The sequence below is a fragment of the Sinocyclocheilus anshuiensis genome, unplaced genomic scaffold (genome assembly GCF_001515605.1).
Source record: "Sinocyclocheilus anshuiensis isolate Anshui unplaced genomic scaffold, SAMN03320099.WGS_v1.1 scaffold842, whole genome shotgun sequence".
NCBI classification, from domain to species: domain Eukaryota; kingdom Metazoa; phylum Chordata; class Actinopteri; order Cypriniformes; family Cyprinidae; genus Sinocyclocheilus; species Sinocyclocheilus anshuiensis.
The window spans coordinates 387,778-413,068 of record NW_015536509.1 but is presented as its reverse complement, the minus strand read 5'-3'; the positions used below and the strand labels follow the sequence as shown (position 1 = coordinate 413,068).

At 35.5% G+C, this 25,291-nt stretch overlaps 2 protein-coding genes and 2 pseudogenes across 2 annotated transcripts; 2 read left to right on the top strand and 2 right to left on the bottom strand.

Annotated features, from left to right (window-relative positions):
• Nucleotides 1–2,717: 2,717 nt before the first annotated feature.
• LOC107691560 (serine--pyruvate aminotransferase-like) lies at nucleotides 2,718–7,822 on the top strand. The gene is made up of 11 exons (XM_016490215.1): nucleotides 2,718–3,044; nucleotides 3,703–3,895; nucleotides 4,008–4,072; nucleotides 4,197–4,297; nucleotides 5,155–5,225; nucleotides 5,386–5,470; nucleotides 5,583–5,681; nucleotides 5,966–6,035; nucleotides 7,026–7,121; nucleotides 7,212–7,340; nucleotides 7,424–7,822. Exons 1-11 carry the CDS (start codon nucleotides 2,790–2,792, stop codon nucleotides 7,529–7,531), a joined length of 1,272 nt encoding a protein of 423 aa, XP_016345701.1. The 5' UTR covers nucleotides 2,718–2,789; the 3' UTR covers nucleotides 7,532–7,822.
• LOC107691730 (F-box only protein 15-like) lies at nucleotides 7,680–13,148 on the bottom strand (annotated as a pseudogene).
• A 993-nt stretch (nucleotides 13,149–14,141) lies between these two features.
• Nucleotides 14,142–16,790, top strand: LOC107691505 (THAP domain-containing protein 4-like). Its single transcript, XM_016490127.1, has 5 exons — nucleotides 14,142–14,281; nucleotides 14,522–14,675; nucleotides 14,775–14,884; nucleotides 16,123–16,226; nucleotides 16,414–16,790. The coding sequence occupies exons 1-5, from the start codon at nucleotides 14,257–14,259 to the stop codon at nucleotides 16,528–16,530; spliced, it is 510 nt and encodes a 169-aa protein (XP_016345613.1). The 5' UTR covers nucleotides 14,142–14,256; the 3' UTR covers nucleotides 16,531–16,790.
• An 814-nt stretch (nucleotides 16,791–17,604) lies between these two features.
• On the bottom strand, nucleotides 17,605–21,223 carry LOC107691722 (bcl-2-related ovarian killer protein homolog B-like; annotated as a pseudogene).
• Nucleotides 21,224–25,291: the final 4,068 nt, after the last annotated feature.

The following is a 25,291-nucleotide window of genomic DNA, read 5'->3' as shown; positions in this document are numbered from 1 at the left end:
AGAACTACATAAACTAGGCTGGTAGTTTGTTTTTTCCCTCGACTAGGGTAGGGGGAGAGGGCCCAGGTTCAAGAGTCACGGTTCGCTGCTGAATAAAAAAAATAATAATAATAATAAAGAAAAGTCTACTACACGGTAACACTTTTTTTCACTCTGATGCGTAACCTTCCATAATAAGCGAGAAAAAGACAATGTTGTTAAATTTCTTTTGAAGATAATTTTATATTGTACTAAAGTCAAATTAAAAATGTTATAACTTCAATGGGCTAAAATTATTTTAGCAGAACAGCCCCATCTACCGGACAGCTGACATTCTGCTCACTACATTACACAAGGACGTCAATTTAAATGGTACCTGACAAACACACTTTTTTAATTAGTTTTTGAATTGTAGTTTAATGGGGTCAAGGTCATCTATATCTGCCTGAACGTCTCCATTGGTCAGTACATGTTACATCAGGGTACATGTCCCGTCTTTCACAAAAGCATGGCAAGAGTTGAGTTACTTCTGTCTCTTACTCTGGCCTGTGAAGTGGATGTTTGAGCCCCACCACAGTGCAAAGGGCACAGAAGGTTAAACATTGCATTTCCACTTATTTACTGTGCAGACTAATTATTTACTGCAGGATAAGTGATGGGGACCAGTGCTCTGGTCAAAGTCTGCATCTGCTTCCTATGACACACGACTAGTGTGCTTTTAGAGAATCACTATGTTCTGATCAGGTACTTTTGTACAGAGTAAGCATTTTTGTACTGAATGGGAACAGCACAATCTATTCACGTTCAAGACTTTGTTCATACATAGTTATATAAATATGAAATTAATTAATATAGTAATTAAAATAAATAAAGGAACAGTTTACCAAAAATGAATTTTTTCTGAAAATGTACTCTCCCTCCCAAAATATAGAAGAGTTTGGTTCTTGAACAAATTGGGATAAATTTAGCATTACATCACTTGTCGTCAGAACAGCTGATAAAACATTTCATAAAAAAGATCACAATAATCCCAAGTAATCCACATGACTCCAGTCCATCAATTAACGTCTTGTGAAGTGAAAATCTGTGTTTGTAAGAAACAAATCCATCATTAATATGTTTTTAACCATTGCTTCCAGCTAAAATATGAGTCCTCTATCCATAATATTTATTTTTAGTGAAAAAGTTGCTTTTGTCTGAATCAGGAGAGAAATATGCACAGATCAAGCACTGTTTATATAAGCCAAGACAGTCCAGAACAGTTCTAAACAAATATTTTGGTGGATTTTGATGTGAGAGGACAACATTGAAGGACATTTATTTTACTGGAGAAAGTGTTATTATGGATAGAAGACAGAAATGACAGTTTAAAGTTATGAAAATGAAATAAATTTTTTTTACAAACATGCAGCTTTTTGTTTCACAAGACATTAACTGATGGACTGGAGTCGTGTAGATTACTTGTGGATGACTGTGGTGTTTTTATCAGCTGTTTGGACTCTCATTCTGATGGCACCCATTCACTGCAGAGGATCCATTGGTGAGCAAGTGATGTAATGCTAAATTTCTCCAAATCTGTTCTGATGAAGAAACAAACTCATCTACATCTTGGATGGTCTGATGATAGAGTAAAATTTCAGCATATTTTCAATTTTGGGTGTGATTTTCCTTCAAATAAATCACCAAAAAATACAAACTTACTACCAAATACAGACTTACTTAGAAATTAGTGATTCAAATGCAAATAATGTGAACAACTTCCTGTTTGCCATTATATCTGTTAGATATGACCTGAAATTAGTTCTTAAGCAGTAAAAATTTCCAAGTAGCATGTCACAAGCAGCACACCAGTTGGGAGGCCCCCTACCTAGACATTTGTTTAAAAATGAGTTTTAATATAGCTGTTTATAAACATTCAAATTGAAATATCAGAATTTTTAAAAAATAGTATGTGCAATAGTCATGTGTAATACATTAATATGCCCTGTAGATCTAATACCATGTGCTGCACTGACCATGTGAGGGACAAATGAAATGTGAGTTGGACTTATTAGTGTGTGCTTGTGTGTTTCGTCACATCAGCCAATCAACAGTATTGAGAAACACTCCTCCTCTGAGCTGGTAAACAAGTGGGGAATGAATGAATCAATAGAGCACCTCACAAGAATGTCAACAAAAACTTACTTTTTGTCTGATTATTTATTTGTTGTTGTTGTTTCAAATGCAGTCCTTATGTGATTCTAGATTTTTCTTTTGATCTGATTAGGGCCAGATATTAGGGTTTTTCAGCTAACTTAAACAGTATCAAACTCATTTACATTATCTCCAAATCTAAAAATATGGATAAATATGGATATTAGTATTAATACTGGATTTAAATCCCTTGACTAATCGACTGCAACATATTGTATTCTCTCAGCACAAGGCAGTTCAACTCTGTGAAAAAAGTTCAGATAAACACGTGTGTTCTGTGTATTTTTGTGAGGTGTCAGGAAACTTAAGGGTTAAAATATTGATTTAAAGACGAAAGGACGAAAAAACAAAAACATACAGCCTTACATAATAATACAGGACTCCCTCTTATCTTTAGGCTACCACCCTTTTCTATTTTGTTATCCTGTTCATAATTTCCTCATATCCACCTCTGGACCGTTAGGCTATACCTTGTTTGGAAGATGAAGGGCGGGGGCATTTTGTGCCAAAAGCCTGACGCATGTTGCTCTGTGTTCTAGGGGTCGAAGACCCGTTTGTTTAAAATGCTGGACAAACGCAACGTTTTGTCTTTCTAACGAACAGCAGCGAGAGGAAACATGATGCCGAGGAGTGTCCTATCCAGGTGTGCTCGCTTGACGCAGCAGGTGCCTTTGGAAAGCGTGCGGTCCACCAAACACGGCGTCCACCGCGGGATGTCGTCTGTGACCATCCCGCCACCAGCGTGCATGCTCCGGCCGCTCGAGGTTCCATTTCGGTACCTGTTTGGACCAGGACCGTCCAATGTGCCGCCTCGCATTTTAGCGGCAGGAGGGAGACCTATAATAGGTCACATGCACTCGGAAATGTTCGGGGTAAATCTTACACTACATTTTTACCCACAAACGCATTTTACAAGTTTAATATGGGTCAAAGGCAAACAAGGATTTATAAGAAAATTTAACATAAAACACGTACCATGTTGTTAAAAATGAAATAGCGTTAACAACAATAATTTAATTAATAAATTACATTTAAAGATCTCTTGTAGTGAAACCAAGTAAATCTTTTAAATCTTTATCTTTAATTTTGTTCAAAACCGTCGTCATCTTTAAATACTTATGTATTCTTTAAATATTTATATTCAAAGCGTGCCTTTCTATGAAAAAGCTATAGGCTATATCGTAAAGTTTAAATATTCAACAATATTTTAGAATTAATTAATTAATACTTTACATTTTAAATACTATAAGATCTTAAAACTATAAGTGCTTCACTACTTTTTTTTTAAAAGAATAATACAAATAGTCACTCATAACTCATAACAACATTTCTATAACAGCAGCAGAATCTCCAAATAGCTTTTAAAAAAAAATCCAAATGAATCGAGTTTTTCAAAGTTTGGAATAACTGATTAATAGATCTGGGCTAAAAAGCATCATATATTGATGGCATGATTTTAGTATCAGAGCTGCCTTTGGAAACTTGGATGTTTGGAGGATTCTAACAGTCCCTGCACATATTTTGTCATAGATTATGAATGATATCAAGAAGGGAATTCAGTACGCTTTTCAGACCAGTAACAACATGACACTGGCCATGAGTGGCTCTGGACACACAGCCATGGAGTGTGCAGTCTTTAACATTGTGGAGCCTGGAGAAAGTGTTCTGGTTGCCATCAATGGAATCTGGGGAGAACGAGTCGCAGAAATTGCTGAGCGGATGGGTATGAAACTAATAATAAAAATAATGCCAGCCCACTGTTTTCTAGAAATTCATCCTTACTTGTTGAGAGTATGAGCACATGCTTATTCTTTAACATCTTTCTGTTTTCCCAGGTGCAAAGGTTCACACCTTGTTTAAAACACCTGGAGGACATTTTACAAATGCAGAAATTGAACAGGTGATACTGTCCTTCATTTATTAGTGCTGTGTATACAAATTGCAATTTCATATGCCACTGTATGTTATATGACTAGTAAAGCAATTTACTCATCAAAAAAAGCAATTTATTTGTCATTCTACAGGCTCTGGCTAAACATAAGCCAGTTCTTTTCTTTCTCACACATGGAGAGTCATCAGCTGGTCTGGTGCACCCAATGGATGGCGTTGGTGATATTTGTCACAAGTAAGAATATTCTACAATCATTTAGCTTGCTGTGTGACTTCTATTGTACTTTTATGTAAAATCTTTTACATGCTTTTTTTTTTTTTTAAGCATGCAAGATTTTCTGATTGGTGTACACACTGTAGAGATACACTTCTGACAGTCGATTATTTGTAAAAAATAAATGTAAAAAAAGGAATAAAATAAAGAAATATCCAAGAAAAGGAATGTAAAGGCAAAATAAAAGTTTAATTTCAATATTGCTAGCACACAATATTGAAAATTACTAATATTGGAAAAAAATAATTTGAAAGTTAAGTGTCTGTATTGTCTACTGTTCTCCCACATTCGCTTTTCAAGTTAACCTTAACTTCATATACCTCTCTTGCATGCACTGTAAAAAAAATTCCGTAAAATTTACCCACAAGCAGCTTTTAGATAATAACATATATAGAAGGTGCACAGTGTCATTCACACAAACAACAAACACCATATGAAACTGAAATAATGCAATAAACATTCATTTAACAACATTAGGTGTAACACACAACCCTAATATACAAAACTGATACGAAAAAACTAAGAAGAAACATAGTTATTTCAACAAAAAAACATCAAATTTGAAATGTAACGCAGGGAATTCTGGGAATGTCAATTTACGGTTATTCACTGTAAATTATACGGTCTTTTTCACTTCCAAAAACGGTATACTACCGTAAAATTAATGTCCAATACATGTAATGTCCAATACAGTTTTTCACCGTATATAGTAGGGGAATTTACCGTTAACCATTTAATAGGTTTTTACTGTAGCATTTTTACAGTCTTTTACCGTTAAATTCACGGTCATTTTTTACAGTGTGGTTTTGTCTGTACAGATACAACTGTTTGCTCTTAGTGGATTCAGTGGCGTCATTGGGAGCTGCACCTCTTTTAATGGACCAACAAAGTGAGTGGATCAAAATACGAAATTATTTAAATATTTAATTATATGAATATGAAGTTATATGGACATTTAAAGATGATGTTATTTACCAAGTGCATATTCTAAATCTCTGTGTAAAAGCATGAGGATTGAATTCAACTGTTCAAACCTTCTTCCTTTGTAGATATTGATATTCTGTATACTGGTTCCCAAAAAGCCTTGAATGCTCCACCCGGCACAGCACCAGTTTCATTCAGTGAAAGAGCATGGTGAGGAGAAATATTTGTAAATGAATATGAGTATGTGCTTGCATACATTGAATCATTCAAACAATTAATGGGATCTACTAACATTATCCATTTCTTCTCAAATGTGACATAGCCACAAGATGTTTAACAGGAAAACAAAGCCAGTGTCCTACCTCCTTGATATGACCCACTTATCCAATTACTGGGGCAATGACGGCAAGCCAGAAAGAATGTACGTATTGTAAATGCAAACTGTTGCTCTTGCAAGACCTAGTTGAGCATGGTTGCAAAACTCAATTCCTGGAGGGCCACAGCCCTGCAGAATTTAGTTCCAACCCTGCTCCAACACATACCATGTACTGTATTTTCCAAATAAACCTGAAGGACATGATTACCTGGATCAGGTGCATTTAAATAGAAGCTAAACTCTGCAGGGCTGTGGCCCTCAAGGAACTGAGTTTTGCACCCCTGTAGTAGAAGACTGAGCTGTCTGAAGTTAACTAAATTGTGTTTCAGATACCATCACACAGGACCTGTGTCTGGGTTCTTTGCCCTGAGGGAAAGTCTAGCCATCCTTGCTGAAATGGTAAGGGCTTTTTTATTTTATTTTAAAGGGGTCATATGATGCTTTTTTAAAGATCATTATTTTGTGTATTTGGTGTAACAGAATATGTTGACATGCTTTAATGTTCAAAAAACACATTATTTTTCAAATACTGTACATTATTGTAGGTCCTCTATGCCCCGCCTCTCTCAAACGCTTCGTTTTCTACAAAGTCCCTCCTTCCGACAAGCGCAGTCTGCTCTGATTGGCCAGCTGACCCAGTGCATTGTGATTGGCCGAACACCGCAAGCACTCGTCGGAAATGTAACGCCCCTTGCCATAATCGCGAGCTTCATCTTTCAAAATAAATGTAAAGACAGAGCCCGAAAGGGGAATAGAGTCGCGTGACAGACACAGTGATGAAGCTGGTATGTGTTTGCAGTACACAAGCCACGGTTAAGACAGCTGACTCCACTGTGATGTTACCCTCTCTCTCTCTCACACAGTAACACTCCAAAGAGAAAGGAAAACTTGAAATCGCATCATATGACCCCTTTAAGTAAACATTTAACACCTTGCTTGTCATAATAATTCACTCTTCAATGGTTAACCTTTTGGTCCCAAAGTCTACAACTATAGGACATACTGCTTGTTTTCTCAGCTATGTATTTTAGTTTGAACTATAACAGGCCGGGTGCTTAGATTTACAAATCTGTGATGTTACATACACTCCTATTCAAGTTTTGGGTCGGTAGGATTTTCTTACCCTTTTCTTCTTATGCTCCCCAAAGCTACATTTATTTGATTATAATACATTAAAAAAATTAAATACAATTAAAATACATTGATTGAAAATACAGTAAAACAGTGATATTGTGAAATATTATTACAATTGAAAATAACTGTTTTCTTTTAAACAATTTTAAAATGTAATTTAGTCCTGTGATGGCAAAGCTGAATTTTCATTACAAATTAATATATATATATATTAATGACTGATAATGACTAATAATTCTAACATGCCTGCTCAAGGGTCTTGAGAACTCATGGAGTCATCATACAGAAATTGCAGAGTATCTCTGGAAGGGCTTGGAAGACCTGGGCTTGAAGCTGTTTATCAAGGACAAGGTAACTGTTGTTGACTTCACTTTATTAATTCTGAGAACAATAACATAACCTAAAAGAGAAAGCAGTTAAAATATATATCCATTCCTAAAGGATCTGAGATTACCCTCCGTCACCACCATTGCCATCCCTGAAGGGTACGACTGGAAGGAATTGCTGGCTTACATCATGAAGCATCACCGAATCGAGTTTACAGGAGGTCTAGGGCCCTCTGTTGGCATGGTGAGTAAAAGCTTGTCAACAAGACATGACAACGCAGCATTCAACTACATGGCTGAATAATTATCCACTCAACTGATTTCTAGGTATTGCGGATCGGGCTCATGGGATACAACTGCAACAAGGCCAATGCTGCGATGGCTCTTGCAGCTCTGGAAGACGCTTTAAAGCAGTGTCGAAAGTCCAAAGCCTAAAGACTACCTGTTGACCTGAATATTTTTGCAGTTTCATATGGTGATGCTTGTAGTGCGAAAATTACACACTAATGTAAAGAGTTATTATATATGATGTTTCATAACGGTTGGTATAATGAGGAAGAATTTTAGCTGATTCGAAATTGTACATTATGCATCCCATTGAACAAAACCAGCTGTTTTCAACGTGTTTCTCAATGTCCTTTAAAGTTTCGACAAGCATCACTCCAGCACTTGAATGACATTTATAAAAACATTACCGAGAAATAAATCATTAATATCATTTCATCATTTGGGTTTACAATGCGAGTTCAGTTACACAGTACACAGGATGTTCAAACCATTGTTATTTATTCTCCTTTTGAAAATTATTTGACTGAGAAACATGAAGCCAAAACAAAGTTTAACAACATTTACCAAATTTCAATTGGTACTAAAATATAAATAGTGCTTTAGCATTTCCAAACAAACAAAACATAAAAGCAAAACTCAAAGCATCTGAAACTCGACAAAACATTTCAGACATTTACATTAACAAACTGCCAAAAAACAATTTTTTCATGAACAAGAAACAAATTAAATAAGCTTGGAAAATGAAACATATTCCAAAATTATCTTTGAATATTTACAACTCAAAGCACTGCCGGAATCATTTCAACTTTTCTAAACATAAACCAGCTAGGTATTGCAACGGTTTCATTATTCTCCCCCAAAGTGCCTTTTCACTTTGGCTGCTGGGAATATAGTAACTAATTGCACCAAAAAGTAGTGCTGAAACTCCTTCATCCACACGAAGGTCATTTTGACCTTCCCCTCCGCATCCTCGTAAAGGACGATGAACTGCTCGCCTTCATACTCCAAGTTCAGCACTCTTTGTCTACTGTACATTTTTACAGTAGAACTCACACACCAGAATGGACGCTGAGCCTCATCCAGCACCGTCAGAGTCATCATGCAGCAGCCCTGGAGATGTGGAGCATGTAAACATTGTTGTTTTTATCATTCCTTGATAAAGGAAGCAAGTTTAGGAAATGCATACAGTTGTGGACACAATTTTACATACACTTTGCAGTATCTGCAAAATGTTCATTACTTTACCAAAATAAAAGGGATCGTACAAAATGCGTGTTATTTTTTTAGTACTGACCTGAATAAGATATTTCACATAAAAGACGTTCACATATAGTCCACAAGTGAAAATAATAGTTGAAACTGTATGTAAAATTTTGAACAACTGTATCTAACTAAAATACACAATAAACAGTGCACAGTTGTCTAATACAATACATATAGCAAGTCTTGCTAGTCTGCTTCATCGGCAGCATATTTTCTGCCATTGCTACATTCTCATGTTGTAAATCCAGCTGTCAGCTCTAAACTGCACTCAAAGTGCATTTAACTTCAGACTTCTAGTATTTGGCCTTGTTTATGTTCCCCATTCACACAGCGTGATACTTACCAATCTATTTATAGACAGTATCCTAAGAATAGCATGCCAGATCTGACTAACCAGTCAGTTCCAGGGAGAAATTAAGTCTAAATAAAGTGGCCAATGAGCGTAAGAATCATATTAGGTACCTCAACATCTCCCTGCAATCCCTCTGCTTCCCATGGAAGACTGATCTTTGCCACAGGCATGTGCTCGGATACATTTGAGGAACCAATGGCGATTAACTGCACAAATTCCCCTTGCGACATCACTGTGAAGCCCAAGAACAATGTGCGAACATTCATATTATTCACATCATATATCAACAGTTTGATATATCATGCTCGTAATTTGTTGAATATCAGACTGCGGAGGGAAAAAAAGTAAAAATGGGTTTACAAAAATATTATATATTTACCTCTCCTGGTGTACAGTGGGGAAAAACGCTGACACATGATTCGCTGAACTGGATTGTGAAGCACAATGTGCAGAGTATCCATGGCGACTACAGTCAGGGTCCACAGCATTGTCCTCTGCAGGTATGTAGAGACTATTGATGTGAACAAACATACTTTATGTGTTAAGGGACTGTGTGAGATGTTATCAACTTCATCAATGTACTAAATAACCATTAAAGAGTTTTGTTCCAAAATCTTGACCCAAGGAGACTTCTTTCAATCAGTTTGTGGAAGTGCAGGTTGATCATGATGAAGGCAATTTTCCAATTGCCCTACAAGCACCACAAATGAACATAAAAACAACATAGATAAAATAAATATAGACAGGATGTAAATAATGTTTTCAATAATATAAAGTTTGTATTTTAAAAATCTGAATGTTTTATATTAAGGATACACCAATATACATTTCATACATATATGTATGTACAGTATCTATGTATGCATAACATGATATTAGTCGTAATATAAATGAAAAACGGGGAAATAAGCTACATAATTAAATATCCAATATCAACCCATACAGAAAAACAACTAATATTGCCCAATAACCAATAGAGTACCAAAATACTGTATTGTGCATCCCTAAAATACTGAAATTATTTAAACTTGGCTAAATACATCAACATACCCGCCAGAGTCCGATGATGATCCATTTATCAAACTGCAGCAACTTCACAAGCCTGTCAGCACCAAAGAACGACCAATGTCCAGTTCTTTGCAAACCTGTCTTGTGAATCAGAGAGCGCCACCTTGGCCTACGCATTAGAGGCATAAGTCAGATGAGTGTATGTATTATGCTTCAGATTATTCAGATGTGTTTCTTACTTGTCTCCTGGAGCTGGTGAAGCTGGACACATTATTCCATGAAGCTGAAGGCTATTAAGATTGTACATGAACGGCCAGACGCCATGGCTCCAGCACACTGTAACCAATGAATCTTCGAAGAACGTGTGCATCTGCTTATAGACACTTTCCTGTCCATTCTTATTTGTGAGTGTGATCTCCCACTGAATGTGTAACCTCCTGTAAAACACAGCAACCACCGGTGTATTTCCTCACTTTCACTATGGACATGTTCCACTTATATTTGACAGCTAGAAAATATCCAGATGCTTTAAAGGAATAGTTCACCCAAAAATGAACATTTTCTGAAAATTTACCCACCCCCAGGAGAGAAATGTGCACAGATTAAGCAACGTTTACAAGTAACCACAGTCCACAACAGTTCTAAACAAATATGTTGGTGGATTTTGATGTGAGCGGACAACAGGGGATGGACTTTTTCACTCAATGAAGTGTTATTATGGATCTCTCACTGATGTATTTATTACAAACACGCAGCTCTTGACTTCACAAGTTGTTAATTGATTGACGGGAGCTGTGTGTTTTTAGCAGCTGTTTGGACTCTCATTCTGACGGCACCCATTCACTGCAGAGGATCCATTTGTGAGCAAGTGATGTAGTGCTAAAGTTCTCCAAATGTGCTCTGATAAAAAATAAACTTATCTACATCTTGGATGGCCTGAGGGTGAGCAAATTTTTTTAGCACATTTTTACATTTTGGATGAACTATTCCTTTAAATTTTATAGACTCATACTTGGTTTGACTAATGTAATTTTTTACTTTACCCTACCTAATTGCTTATCACAAAACCAGGTCTATCTAGAAGTGTTGCTATTTAAGTTTAAAATATATTTAATTTTATATGTCTCACATATCATAGCAAGAGTAATATAGCAGAGCAAGACATATTCTAAAACAATGTCTTGCTTTGCTATATAATACATTTCAAAACAAAGGAAAGAAATGAAAGAAAATTAATTAAATGTCTGACCATTTGGATCATAAAACCACTCTGCAGAAATAAAATGGCATGTATATACCTGTATATATAAAAATGTGTTTTTTAATCTTTTAATATAATATTTAAAATATCTCATGGTATGTTTTTATGTTTCAGGGATAAAAATAATGATTATTTATTTATTATTGTAATAAAATTTTTTAAATAAAACAATCACAAATCTTCTACAAATTAGCTCTTTAGATTTGTTATCAGACAAACACAAAAATCAATAGTATCAGTCAGAAAAAAATGTATATTAATCTCTACTCAATTTTGAGTAATATAAATTATTGTTTCATAATTGCTTTGCTTGAAATTTTATTTTTGTCTGCATTTGTTATCAGAGAAATGACAAACAACAAGCACTACTCTACACTGCTCAAAACTTCTAAAGACAAATTCTTTAAATATGAAAACGTACTTACAGTGCTTGTAACACTCCAAAGAGAAAGGAAAACTTGAAATCGCATCATGTGACCCCTGGTAATAAATTGGTAATAAATGTCACTTTAGTTCATATTTTGAGGCATTCATTCATTTTAGGTGTTGCTAAATTACTTTTGCATTATACTGCAGTTCTGGGTAATTTAAAATACAGTAATGAGAAATGCTTTTGTGTAGAACTAATAAGCATGACTGGACCCAAAAGATTTCTTTCTGCCCTGTTGAAAAGCAGCGAGCACTCATGTTTTACCTGAGAGCATGCTCTGTCAGAGCTGGCATGCCCGTGTGCGGGTTCATGTGTTTTAGCTCCGTTTTCCACATGGTGTCCTTGTAGCCGGCCATCTCCTTGAGTAGCAGCTTCTTCCAGTATCCAGCAGGTTTCTCTTCCACAACTGTGCTGCTCACGGCTTCTGTCATCATGCTCACTCTGGGTCTCCACTTTTTCTTTTCAATCACAGACCACAAAGCACTGGACATTCATGTTAATATATAATATTCCTTATTCAAATTATTTATATCATGAACTCACTTGTTGTTATCCAGATCATGAAACTGCTTGTTGACAAAGCTGATTTTTAACAGAGAGGAGGCATCCAGAAAGGAAAGAATCTTCAGGATGATCTCAGAAGGCAATCTAAGATGGACAGATAACATATTTTAATAATAATAATATAAATAAAATTTTACAGCTTTGCTGTATGATATGCAATAATATACATCTTATACAAAACTTAAATATTTAAATGTGGAATAACTTGCCTCTCCAAATAATTTCCATGGCTGCCCTTAGCGCAATGTTCAGACACAGACCGAGTTTTACACGGTTCACGCTGCATAGGCGTCGACATGGAGGTGTCATGACCTCTCCGCCTATGACAAATGAAAAACAAACATTATATCTGCTTATAGAAAGTGTGTCATTAGCGAATCGGTCTCCCAAAGCATTGTTTAAACCTCCAACGCGACTCGACTGCTTACCTGGTCGTACGAGCAAATTCCCCAACCTGAGCATCTCCACGCGCAGGTGTATTTTGTTCTCCTTTCATAAGGCCTTGTTTTAAACTACGGAGAAACTCGCCAAGACCAGTAGCCATGATGAGCTCAAGGCGTTTGAAGTTTGAACCCACTCTTATTACTGATGATAACCTATGACCTCACAAGATAGCTTCTCTAGAGGGAAGAAACACCACCGACTATTTATATTAAGGTTTGATTTCTAGTTAGAAGGTAACAGACGGTTCTAGAGTTAAGTTAAAATGAAGGTATCACATTAAAATGTAAATATAACATATAAGATCTAATTGAAATCTAGTTAATGTTTTAAATCGTGCCTGATATTGTATCTGATATTGTATGTATCTGGATTCTCACAGTTTGACAATAAAAAAATTACCATGAATAGCTGGGGGGTTTCCAAAAAGCAGGTTATGTGACATACCCGGGTATGTTTGAGGATAAGCAAGCGAATAACCTCAGCTTTCGGTTCCAAAATCGGAGGTTACTTTCAGGGTACGTACGTAACTATAATAACTTGCTCTCTGAAGATAACCTGCTCCGGAGTAGGTTATGTTCCAGGGTTATCGAACAATATAATTCATATTCTCAAGGATTAAAGATTAAACGGAAAAAAATTAAAATGATTGCACAACCATCAATTAGATGGCGATATGCACTAAGCATGTAAACGACCATTGAATAAAAGAAGAAGAAGAAAGAAACAGCATGGCGCGCTTTTTCCTTAAACATACCCGGGTATGTTTGAGGATAAGCAAGCGAATAACCTCAGCTTTCGGTTCCAAAATCGGAGGTTACTTTCAGGGTACGTACGTAACTATAATAACTTGCTCTCTGAAGATAACCTGCTCCGGAGTAGGTTATGTTCCAGGGTTAGTTCACTTCAGCGCTATATGAGAATGTCTTGAGTCTTAACCAGGAACATACTCTGAGTTGAATGAACTTACTCCCGGACTCGTTGTTGGAACCACATACCTTGAGTAAGCTAGGTTTGGGGTTAATCGACTGAAAGTTCAGGGTTTAGCTGACGGTAAGTTAACCGTGCTTTCTGGAATACACCCCAGAAGTGTTACTATGTGTTGTGTTGTGTTGTGTTGTAGACATTTTTCTATTATAAACACTTCAACAGCTTTATTTTCTTTTTGTTTTGTTTACATTGTTTAAAAATAAAAAATAAAAAAAATTAAATTAAAAGTAAAAATGTACTTTTATAAAAGTAAAATGAAAAGTAAATTCACGGAAAATAAATTGTAGCATTTTGATTTTATTCTCTCTTTTTTTTTTTTTTTTACTCTATATGTTTATATATATATATATAGCCTGTAGTGGAAGTAAAGTCTTCGTTCTTCAGCTTGATCCGCGTCAAGTGTATAGTTAGAGCGCCTAATAACTACATCTCCCAGAATTCCTAGTGTCTAATCAGGAAGTAGATACGCACTGTGATGGCAAGGAGTACAATCGCAGCGCGAAATAAATTTAGTGTCATTTATATTGGTAAAATTCGTGGTTATTTCAAAATATTCAAGCGGAATGTCATGCCCATTCAATCACTCTGGTAGGACAACAAGATGATTCCATTTAAATTCATAGACACCTAACGTTAATTTGTCTTATTTCTAGTGGTTTATTATTTCCGAGCTGTCGTCTGTAGGTCAAACGTTAAATGCATTACCATAAAAAAAAAAAACAAGCATTAAATAAACAACAGGTGCATCAGAATGTGATCGTGAACATATTTCATATCACGGACAAGCGTGCTTCGACCTCATTTAAACCACCGTCCGTGTTTCCGCAGCGGAGCTGAACCCCGCAGTGCTGCCGCTGGACTGGCTCCTGGGAACCTGGCATTCCGATGAGCCAGGAGAGGGATCCTTCCCCTCCATCACACCTTTTCGTTACACAGAGACTCTTAATTTCTCACATGTAGGACAGCCCGTGATCAATTTTATGTAAGTAACAAAACAACCCCGAGGCATTTTTTTTATAACTTTGTACAGCGTTCTGACCCACACGCAGACAGTCAGAAATTATTTATTTACTTATTTCAGGTTTAATGCTTTCCATGCTGAGAGCAAAAAGCCACTTCACAGGGAGTGTGGATTCATCAGGCTTCAGCCAGGTACCAACAGGGTGGCCTTCATCATTGCACAGAACTCAGGTGTTTGATTTATTAAAAAAAAATCTGTCATCTATATTCAGCAGTGGGTAGTAATCTGGATTATGTAATCAGATTCCAAAAATGAAGTACTTGTAATTGGATTTACTTTTTAAAATACTCGTAATCAGACTACAGCTACTTTTTATTGATTAAATGATTATGTATTTACACAATGCCACTACAATATTCATAATTCATTTTTATTTATTTAGTCATTTATCAGACGCTTTTATCCAAAGCGACTTACAAATGAGGACAACAGAAGCAATCAATTGTAGTATTAAAACAACTAAAAACAGATCCAAAGCTAAAAGCTAAAACTTTATAAATACTACCTATACACATTTTAAAAATAAAGAGATTAAATAAAAATGACAAATGCATACAACAAAATTTCAAAACTTAACATTTAAATTAAAAACAAAAAAATAAAGCTAAAAACAATTCAAAATATTAAAGAACAAAAGGTATAAGAGTATAATAATGATTCTAACATAACACCAAGCCAAACACCAAAAAACCAACTACATATGTGTATTTACAACCACACACACATACATATATACATACACATTTATAAATTCAATATATATATTATTTCATTTCCATTTAGTTTGTTGAAGTATTAAAATAACTCAAATTAAATAAAACTAAAAACTTAATAAAAGACCTATACAGACATAATAAATATACATAATGTAACTCAAATTAAAATAAATAACAAATACAAATAATACAAATCAAATGACAGTAGTTTATCAGTAATCCTAAAAAATAACACTGCCAAACACACATGCTAAAAAACAACAACTTACTTACACATAGTAAGAAATGGTTATAAAAACTGAAACAGAAGCGAAACAAGTAATAGGAAAGAGGAGAAATAAAAAGCGATACTTATCCTTTGCCGGTGTCCTGCCCGGTGGAGTCGCACGGTAGAGTCGATGGTCTTTACACTAATTCTCTTTTAATGGTCACATGACATGCATGTACACAAATTATATATATATATATATATTACTTTTTTTATAATTCTATTCAAAAGTATTCTAAAAATAATCAAAAAGTAGTCAGAAGGCATTACTTAAAATGTGTAATCTAATAGATTATATTACTAACTACAAATATTGTAATGCCATTTGTAATCGTCAACAAACTACAACTTTGAAATGAATCTACCCAGCACTGTCTATAGTACCATGTATCTTTTTTTAATCATCTGTTTCTACCTCTTCCAGGTCTTGTGGAGATTGAGGAGGGGGAACTCACTGGACAGCAGCTGACTCTGCACAGTACTGCCCTGGCTAGAACATCTTTTGCCAAGCAGCCTTATGTTCAACAGGTCTCATAACACAAACTGTTTGACTCGCGCCTTGTCAGATTAATGAAACAATAAGCTCTTATGTAGCAATATTTTCATAAAGAAAATATATTCAGCGGTGAAAATTATGAAAATATGGCTTAAATTGTGCTGAATTGGCATAATTGTCAGAATACATGTTCCACAAATAATTTAGATTTTTGATCAGATCTCCAGGCACATCCAGCTGAAGCCGGGTGGAAGGCTGGAACAGACGATCTCTATGGCACTGGAAGGACAGCCTCTGACGCAGCATTTGCACATCACTTACCGCAGGACTGATTAACTAGCTGTCATGTGGGAGGAAGATGTGTTTGTGAAAAGCACTTGTACTAATGTCCTCATCTGACACAAAATATTGATGGTTTATATATATAGCAACCTGCAGGTGATGGTAATATATCTGTGAGTAAGAATGTTATCTAAAGTAATAGACGTGTTCTGACCCGTCTTCGCAACAAAACGAGCTCTGCAAATATTGTTACAATATATAAAGGGGTCCTTTTGTATCATGTATAGCAACTACAATAAAAGTATGAAAATCTATTTTCAGATTTAAATTGTTTAAAGTTTGTTCATGGCAAACTCTGTATAAATTTTCTCTCCAGTTATAATTTAAGAAACTTTTAGTATTTATGTTTAATGGTATTTAATTGGGGATATATTAATTCAGTAATACAAACAAGGTTCTCTACCTCTTGATAAATTAACTGTCATGGCTTTTCCAGTAATCAAGGACAACCCGGCAAGATTTTTTTAACAAAAACATTCTTAAACTAAAAATTGTTTAATAGAGATTGCACTCAAAATAATGGATATCGGGTTAATAAAGTCAAATCTACACTAGAGTTCAACTTTTGTTTTTTTAAACTTTATTTTCCATCAAAGAGGCCTGAAAAAATGTATTATTGTTTCCCAAAAGATATGCAGCACAGCTAGTTTCAACATTGAGAATTATATCAATGTCTCTTCAGCACCAAATCAGCATATTAGATTTCTGAAGGATCATGTGACACTGAAGACTGAAGTAATGATGCTGAAAATTCAGCTTTACCATCACAAGAATAAGTTACATTCAAATATAAATGAAAATACAAAACAGCTATTTTAAATTGTAAAAATATTTCAACATTGCCGTTTTCTTACGGTATTTTTTTATCAAATAAATGCCTTTTCTGGTTGGCATAAGCGAAACAGTAAAAAAAATCTTGCCGACCCAAAACTTGAACGGTAGTGTATATTCACTACAGACATTTATATTATTTTTCATGTTTTTTTTTCCCCATAATATTTCCAAGTTTTCCTTGACCACTGGAACCCTTTCTGTTTAAAAATGTCCAACTTCTCTCTCAGTTCACACATTAAAATCTTTATTTCAAGATGTATACAGCTGGTGACAATAATGTTTCACACACACCACAAAAACTGTATGAACTCAAAGTGCAAAGTGACACTCCAAACATCATTTTGAGCAATTTTGTATAAATAAATATCGGAAGATAGACAAACATTAAAATGTTTCTCTCATCACCACAGACATTCAGTATAAAATCTCACAGTGTAATGAATCCACACAATGTGTCAGCACAAATATGACTCCAATGCCTGCATATCAAATTTCTGAGTCATTTTATACTAAGACAGACATATTATGTAGCTCCAGCAACGAATATAGCACATATTCCCTCCCCTCCTGTCAGGTCATAGTATTTGTTTCAGCCTATACATAGTATATTTTAAAGAAATCATAACAGGTAAAAGAATATTAAGGCAGTTGAACCTGGGTGAAGTGCTAATGACCTTTTTGAGGGGCCGTTTGCTCCACAAACAGTACAATGGACCATTCAAACAGTTCTGTGAGGGATTCAGTTCTCAGTCAACAGGATGATTTCCTGCACAAGGCTACTTCGTCAGGTAGATGAACATGGTCTTTAAGAATTGCCTCCATGTAAACACAGCTGTTGATAACCAGTGGGCACGAGCTCTAGAGTCCATGTTCACCACACATTTTAAAATGTCCCCCTTGAAAGACGGATGAAAATAAAGCATCTGACATGCTATCACATGCACTACCGTTCAAAAGTATGGGTTCGATAATATTTTTAAAAAGAAGTCTCTCCTGCTCACCAGGGCTGCATTTATTTGATCAGAAAATACGGTAAAAACTATAAAATTGTGAAATAAAATTACAATTTAAAATAGCTGTTTTGTCATTTAATGTATTTTAAAATGCAATTTATTCCTGTGATGCAAAGCTGAATTTTCAGCATCATTACTCCAGTCTTCAGTGTCACATGATCCTTCAGAAATCATTCTAATTTGCTGCTCAAGAAACATTTCTTATTATTATCAATGTTGAAAACAGTTCTGCTGCTTAATATTTTTGTGGAAACCATGATACAAACCAAGAACAGCATTTATTTGAAACAGAAATTTCAAAGAAAATCTACTTGACCCCAAACTTTCAAACAGTTGTGTGTGTGGAATAAGCTCTTAAATGTATAGTATGAAATTATAGTAGCACAAAGAAAATAATTAAATCACTAACATAGCATGGCTACAGGCAAGTAGGGATCACTGCAGGCTGGAGCAATGGGCGTGGCAAAAGGTAGGGGCATGGAGAAAGGTCTTCATGATTGGTCGACAAAGCTGTCTGTCAGGGTGTGGGGGTAGGGTTAAGGCTTGGTTAGGTGTAGTTTCTGTTGTACTGATTCACCTTTCGGAACGCCTCCTTGCGGCACACCCATTGCTCCAGGCTGCAGCTAGCCCTGTCTCGCTTCATATTTCCTCATATGGCCTCTAGAGGTCAGGACCAGTCTTGATTCATGAAGGCAGTACAGAGAATGAACACTTACCCATCCTCCTCTCTTTTTGAGCCATGGGACCAGGTTCCTTCCACAAACTCTCCCAGACTGTCCACTATGGTGTGCACCATGACTGGATGGCCCTGACGCACACAGTCCACTGCCAGCCCAGCTGCTATGGATGGCCACCACCTTGCCCCATGTGATCCCTTGAAAGTAAAAGCAATTCCATGAGCAGAACTTGAAAGCTATTGAGCCATCCATTTTACACCTCAAACACTTTCGCTGTAACCATACAACCGTTTTAGATATGAAACTAACAAAAATCAAATTAAAAACAGTTTCTAATGCAAATTCTGTGAGGTTGCAAGTCCTAGATTTCCCCTAGTTCCCCACAAAACATTCATATTTCTTTATGCTCTTTCAATCAATAGTGTCTTCAAAGGTCATTTAAATCTCTTACCTGCAATAGTTAAACTGCAACATACTGTAGTCATTTTAAATAAATCAGGGCTGTCAAATCGATTAATCTTGATTGATTTCACATCCAAATTAAGTTTGTGATGTGTGTGTACTGTGTACATATGTATATGATCTATATTATATATAGATATAAAAATATATTTACATATATTTCTTAAATATATATATATATATATATATATATGTATATATATATATATACTGTATATAGGAGCCTAACACCTTTATAACAAACTAACCATAACACTAGCCATAACACACTGCCATGCTTCAAGAGTCAGGTACTATGCCAACTGTTTATGTTCCATCATCTTCAGTATTCATTTGGGATAATTCCTCACAGATCTGTACCTTATTACAGAAAATAGATTGTTGTGAGAAGATCATCAGGCCATGGTTTATGGCTCCATTACAACCACCATGTACATCAATAGAAGCAGAACCTAGATAAAAGGAAAGAATGTGTGTATGTCCTTTTCAGGGTTTTTTCCATGTTCCGAAAAAAGACCACTGAAGAACTTGTCATTAAACTGATGATCAGTGCCCCTCTCAAACACACCACTGAAATCCAATAATAGGTTAAAGTCAATAGCTCTTCCAGTTTTAGATGACGATTCTACTATAATTGAATAATAACATAAAATTAATGTTCTGAAAGGTTTTTTTTTCTGCTCAGGCGAACATCGCTTCATTTACATTTGGAACAAATCCCACATCTCCAAATTCACTCCATTTATAGTATAGTAGTGCAGTGCTTTTTTTGGTCTCAAAATAGCCAAGTAGGTACTGAATTAGCAGTAATAATAACAACAGCAACATACCTAGAGAAAATAAAAATAATAAAATACTTAAATGTTTATTTATTTTTGTTTGTTAAAATGTTTGTTGATGTTTTTTTAAATACTTCAGTGCAGGGACAGAGGTCATGTCCACAAACATTGCCTAAGAAACACCTTTTATATTGTCTTCCAGATCACTTACCCATGACTAGGATCTCTGTTGCTACAGAGAGAAACGCATCTGACACCACAGCCTCCACTGCTACACTGATGTTCAGCTGCTTTGCAATATTACGATACACATACGGACGCATACATTCCAGTTCATCACCTGCAAAACAGTTTAAATATGCACTCAGTGAGAGAGATGTGTTCCACCAACCTTCCACTATTCAGAATAGTGATCAACCAAAATGGGTTTCAATGGTAGAATCAACATTTGGTCCCCTCAAATACATAACTTGTGGTTACAGTTAATACACACTTGCTATAAATCACAGTATTAAAGACAATTCAAAAGAAAGAAAACTGTTACAGAAAGAAAGAAAGAAAGATGAACATCTGAATGCTGACTTTTGATTTTGAATTTTGATGTTATGAAATAGTCCTGATTTATCTGGATGATAAACACTGAAATAGCGTCACACCTGTTAAGAGCATCAATTCACACTCACTACTGGTTTTCTTACCCAGTTTTAGCAGCACCACAGATACATCTACAAGAGCCCCATGTGGATCGTGCAGATCAGACACGACTTTTGACCAACTTAGTTCTTCCCTTAAGATTCTGGAGTGAATGAAGTCTCTACAAAGTTCCTTGGACTGAGAGACGAGAGCACTATCTCAGAGAGCACTTTTAAAGTTTTACCACCACCTTATCAGAGTGCTGAAAAGTGGAAGTCAGAGGAAACATGACCAACTTGCTGCAAACCAATAACACAAAAGGTACATGTCTTTTTCCTCACAGTACGAACTTTGGGAAACTCATCAATAAGCTAATCTGAAGTTACTGATATTTTTTTTCTTCTATTTTCCACATTTTATCATGCAGGTTATTATGATTGATTTATAAATAAATAAATATTTTGCACTGTCACTGCAGGTCTGGACTATGGAGTGCAGCATTACTTGTTTGGTCATCTACATTCAGATGAAAACACCACACTCCTCTCTAATTCAAGTAAGTTTTAAGATTTGATTTAATTGTGAGAGATTCCTTTCTTTTTCCTGTTGTACTGTACTCTCCATAGGTCTAATAAATGTTTCTCTGACTTGAGAGTTAGCATCAAAATGGATGTGTCACTGACCAATAACACAGCGATGCCAGAAGTATCTGTTTGCTGTCTACTTTTTGTTAAGTACTATGGAGCATCCAAAAGCCATCACTCAGTTAATTTCAATCAGCACTATTTAGCCCTTCCCAGTGCTGAAATTGTCATGGGTCCTTTGTTTTTATTGTTTAAATGCTTATCTGAATGTAAAATTAACATTTAATGCTTATAAATTTAAAAACAATACTACTAGTTAGTCTTTTCTCTCACTTTTCAGAAATGTGGTTCACGATCTTTCATGGGTTACAGAATTGGCAAAAGTTGCAGTATACGAAAAAAAAAAAAAAGTCAGACTACTTGGTTTATAGGAGAATGTGGAGTAAATACTTGACATTTATTTAAGGTAAAGGGTAATGACCTGGTAGTGAGATGCAGAATAGGACTGTCATTAATATACTATTTGATGACTTTTTCACATTCTAATTTTACTTATGCATTTAATTATTTTTAATTCTTTTTGCAAGTTAACGTTCAATTTATTTATTTGTGCAAGTTAACATTCAATTGTTTTTTTTTTGTGGATTCTAGCAATCAACATATATTTGTGACTGAAAAAACAATATTTCTAAAATGGAGAGTGCTATTTTAGAGAGGTAAAAATAATAAAAAGTATGAATAAATAAAGAAAAATTGATTTATGTTAATCCCTGTAACTGTTGCACTACGAATTGCTGTGTTATATATTGCTTGTCATTGTAAACGCTAATAAAAGTGTCTTAAATGATCACACAGCACCTTATTTCAGTTTTTCTAGTGATAAAGTAGCTATATGGGCTGGTTAAGTCTTCAAATGTAATTAAAATAAAACAAAAATTAAATCCAAAGAATAATCCCATGATGGGAACCCCTAAAGGGTTCTATATAGAACCTTTTCCCAGGCTACAAAGAACCCTAAAGGGTTCTTTTGATTGAACCCTTCAAAAGGGTTCTGTATTGAACCTTTTAGGGGTTCCATATGCGCCTGATAGAACCTTTTAAGGTTCTATATAGAACCTTTTCTTCTAAGAGTGGAGAAAAAACTCATTTTGAGAAAATGGCCTTTAAAAATATGTACTGTAATTGAAATCTATTTACACAAATAGATAAAGTGCTATAAAAGAAACACTTAACAGTGTCTTTTGGGTGTTTTCTTTCCACTAGTCTGAAAAAACACTTTATGAAAAACCAAAAAGCCCAAAATCTCAAACTTGACAGGTGCATGAAAAAACAGTGTTTTTGCCTGCAGTGTCTCCCCTTAAGGATCAGTGGAAGTTCATTCATGCTTTGCTCTAGTGGTTGACTGGGTAAATTATTATCTGTCTATATTTAGCACGCTAATCCTCTCACTACAAACCAACACAACCGTTTAAAGTCCTGTGTTTGACTCATGAACACCTCAGTGTGAGTATGTGCATTAGCCTAGTCTTTTTCTGCTGGTCATATTTCATATGGTGGTCTCAGTGGTAATCAAAGAAAAGAGTTTAAAAGTATGAGAGTTCACTTGCAGAGAGTTATTTTTTATTTATTATTGAATATTTGCATCACACTTAATCCTGCGGAGACACTGTGATTCTTACAGGGATGCCAGTTTCATTCAATGCATCAATCAAGGAGGAATGTTTTATTCATAGCATATTCATTTCATTCACTGTTCATTTCATTAAAATTACTAAAAGAATGTAATCTGACCAAAACAGTACTTGTGTGGATCCAGTGGGTAGCAAAACTGTAGGTTCTGACCCATATACCTTTATAGCCTATAAGAAATTATCACAAATTGTAATTCAAAGACTGTATTTGGTGTATCCTACTCATGTGCCAAGTATGCAGTAGTCTATTTGTACTGTGTTTTAGTTTTTATGCAATTGAATTATGCTGTTAAGCCTAATGAATCTATTTAGTGTAGATTTAAGTGGACAGTATAGAGGCAACAGGACTTTATATATCTACAAATAAAGATGGCATGAAATCAGAGCCAATACCATTCTTATTTTTGGATGTTGCAGTGTTTATTATTATTATTATTTATTGAATTTTTTTTAAATGATTGTGCCCTCATTGGGGGCTTCTCAAACGGAAGGTTGCATCCTAGTGTTCCTAGTCCAATCCTTCTGAGGCTTCAAGGCTAGAGTCCTGCTCAGCATTAAATGCTACAGTAGAATGAGACCGTCAGGGCTGGGCAACTTCAGTCCTGGAGGGCCACTGTCCTGTAGAGTTTAGCTCCAACCCTAATCAAACACACCTGCCTGTAGTTTTCTATAGTGATCTTGAGGACATTGATTAGCTTGTTTGGTGTGTTTTAGGCTTGGAGCTAAACTCGACAGGACAGTGGCCCTCCAGGACCGAAGTTGACCAGCACTGGTCTAATATGTCTAATACGCATGGCTATGTTATAAATGTTTCCACCCCTGAGGTCATGGCATGAAAGTCCTACTAAAATTAGAATTTGAAGAATACTTCATATTAAAAATCTTTACATTTACTATTAATGGTTGGTTTGATTGCTTCTATTGTCCTCATTTGTAAGCCGCTTTGGATAAAAGTGTCTGCTAAATGATTAAAATAATGTATATAAATGTAAATGAATGCAATAAATTTTCTACTGCAATGCATTTTCTATTAATGCAATACATATCTGTGGTCTCCCATTATGCACAGTTTACCATTATGTGATTTATTTACAACAAAACAATGCCTTCGTCTCCATGTCTTACATTACATAATGAAATTGGACAAGCTCAGTGCAGTTTCATTTGATCTTTAATGGATTTGTGCAAAGGATTGTGGGTATTTGAAGGACGCAAAGGATACCCCTGATGCATCCTTCAAAACAGGCTGAATGAAGGACACAAAATTAAGACTGCCCACTAAAGATCCCTCAAATTGAGACATCTTTCAACAGTGCTTGATGATGTGGCAGCCGAGATATGTAGCTTTAATGCGCACCCTTCCAATTGAGAAACACTCGTAATCTTTAATCAAAAACATCCTTCCCCGACGACATCGCTTCTCTGATGATGTGTGCAGGACAATAACCCCTCAGCATTTAGTAAACGACAATGATACAATCCATTCCAGATGGACAAAATCAAGTCTCACACAATATTTTTCCTCATTTGAGGAGCTGTTTCACTCAGACATACTGTACTTCACAGTAGGAAAGAAAATACTTCCATTTAATGCTGACTTCATGCTGACCCATCACATCACCACCCACAAAAATATTGCATTAGGCCAATTGGTCAGGCAGTGGTGTTTTGCCCCCATGGCTTGAGCTGCATCTGAAATGCCATACTTGTAGGTATGGTTTGACTCATCAAGTTGGTTAAAGTTGCAATGAAATGGAAGTTGTGACCGATCTTTTCTTCGTATTATAACGTACGTCCAAGTTTTTAACAGATTATTATAAATTAGAAGGGTGGGAATTTGTTCTTGTTTTGGTTGTTGATCGGATTTTGAGATGGTGGTGTTGCATCTCAAAAGTGGAGGCAAATAGAGCAAAGGAGCTTGCAAGGGCAGGGTTTAAAGGGATAGTTCACCCAAAAATGAAAATTCTGTCATAATTTACTCACACTCATGTCGTTCCAAACCTGTATGAGTTGCTTTCTTATGTTGAACATAAAAGAAGATATTTTGAAGATTGCTGGTAATCAAACAGTTGGTGGTTGCCA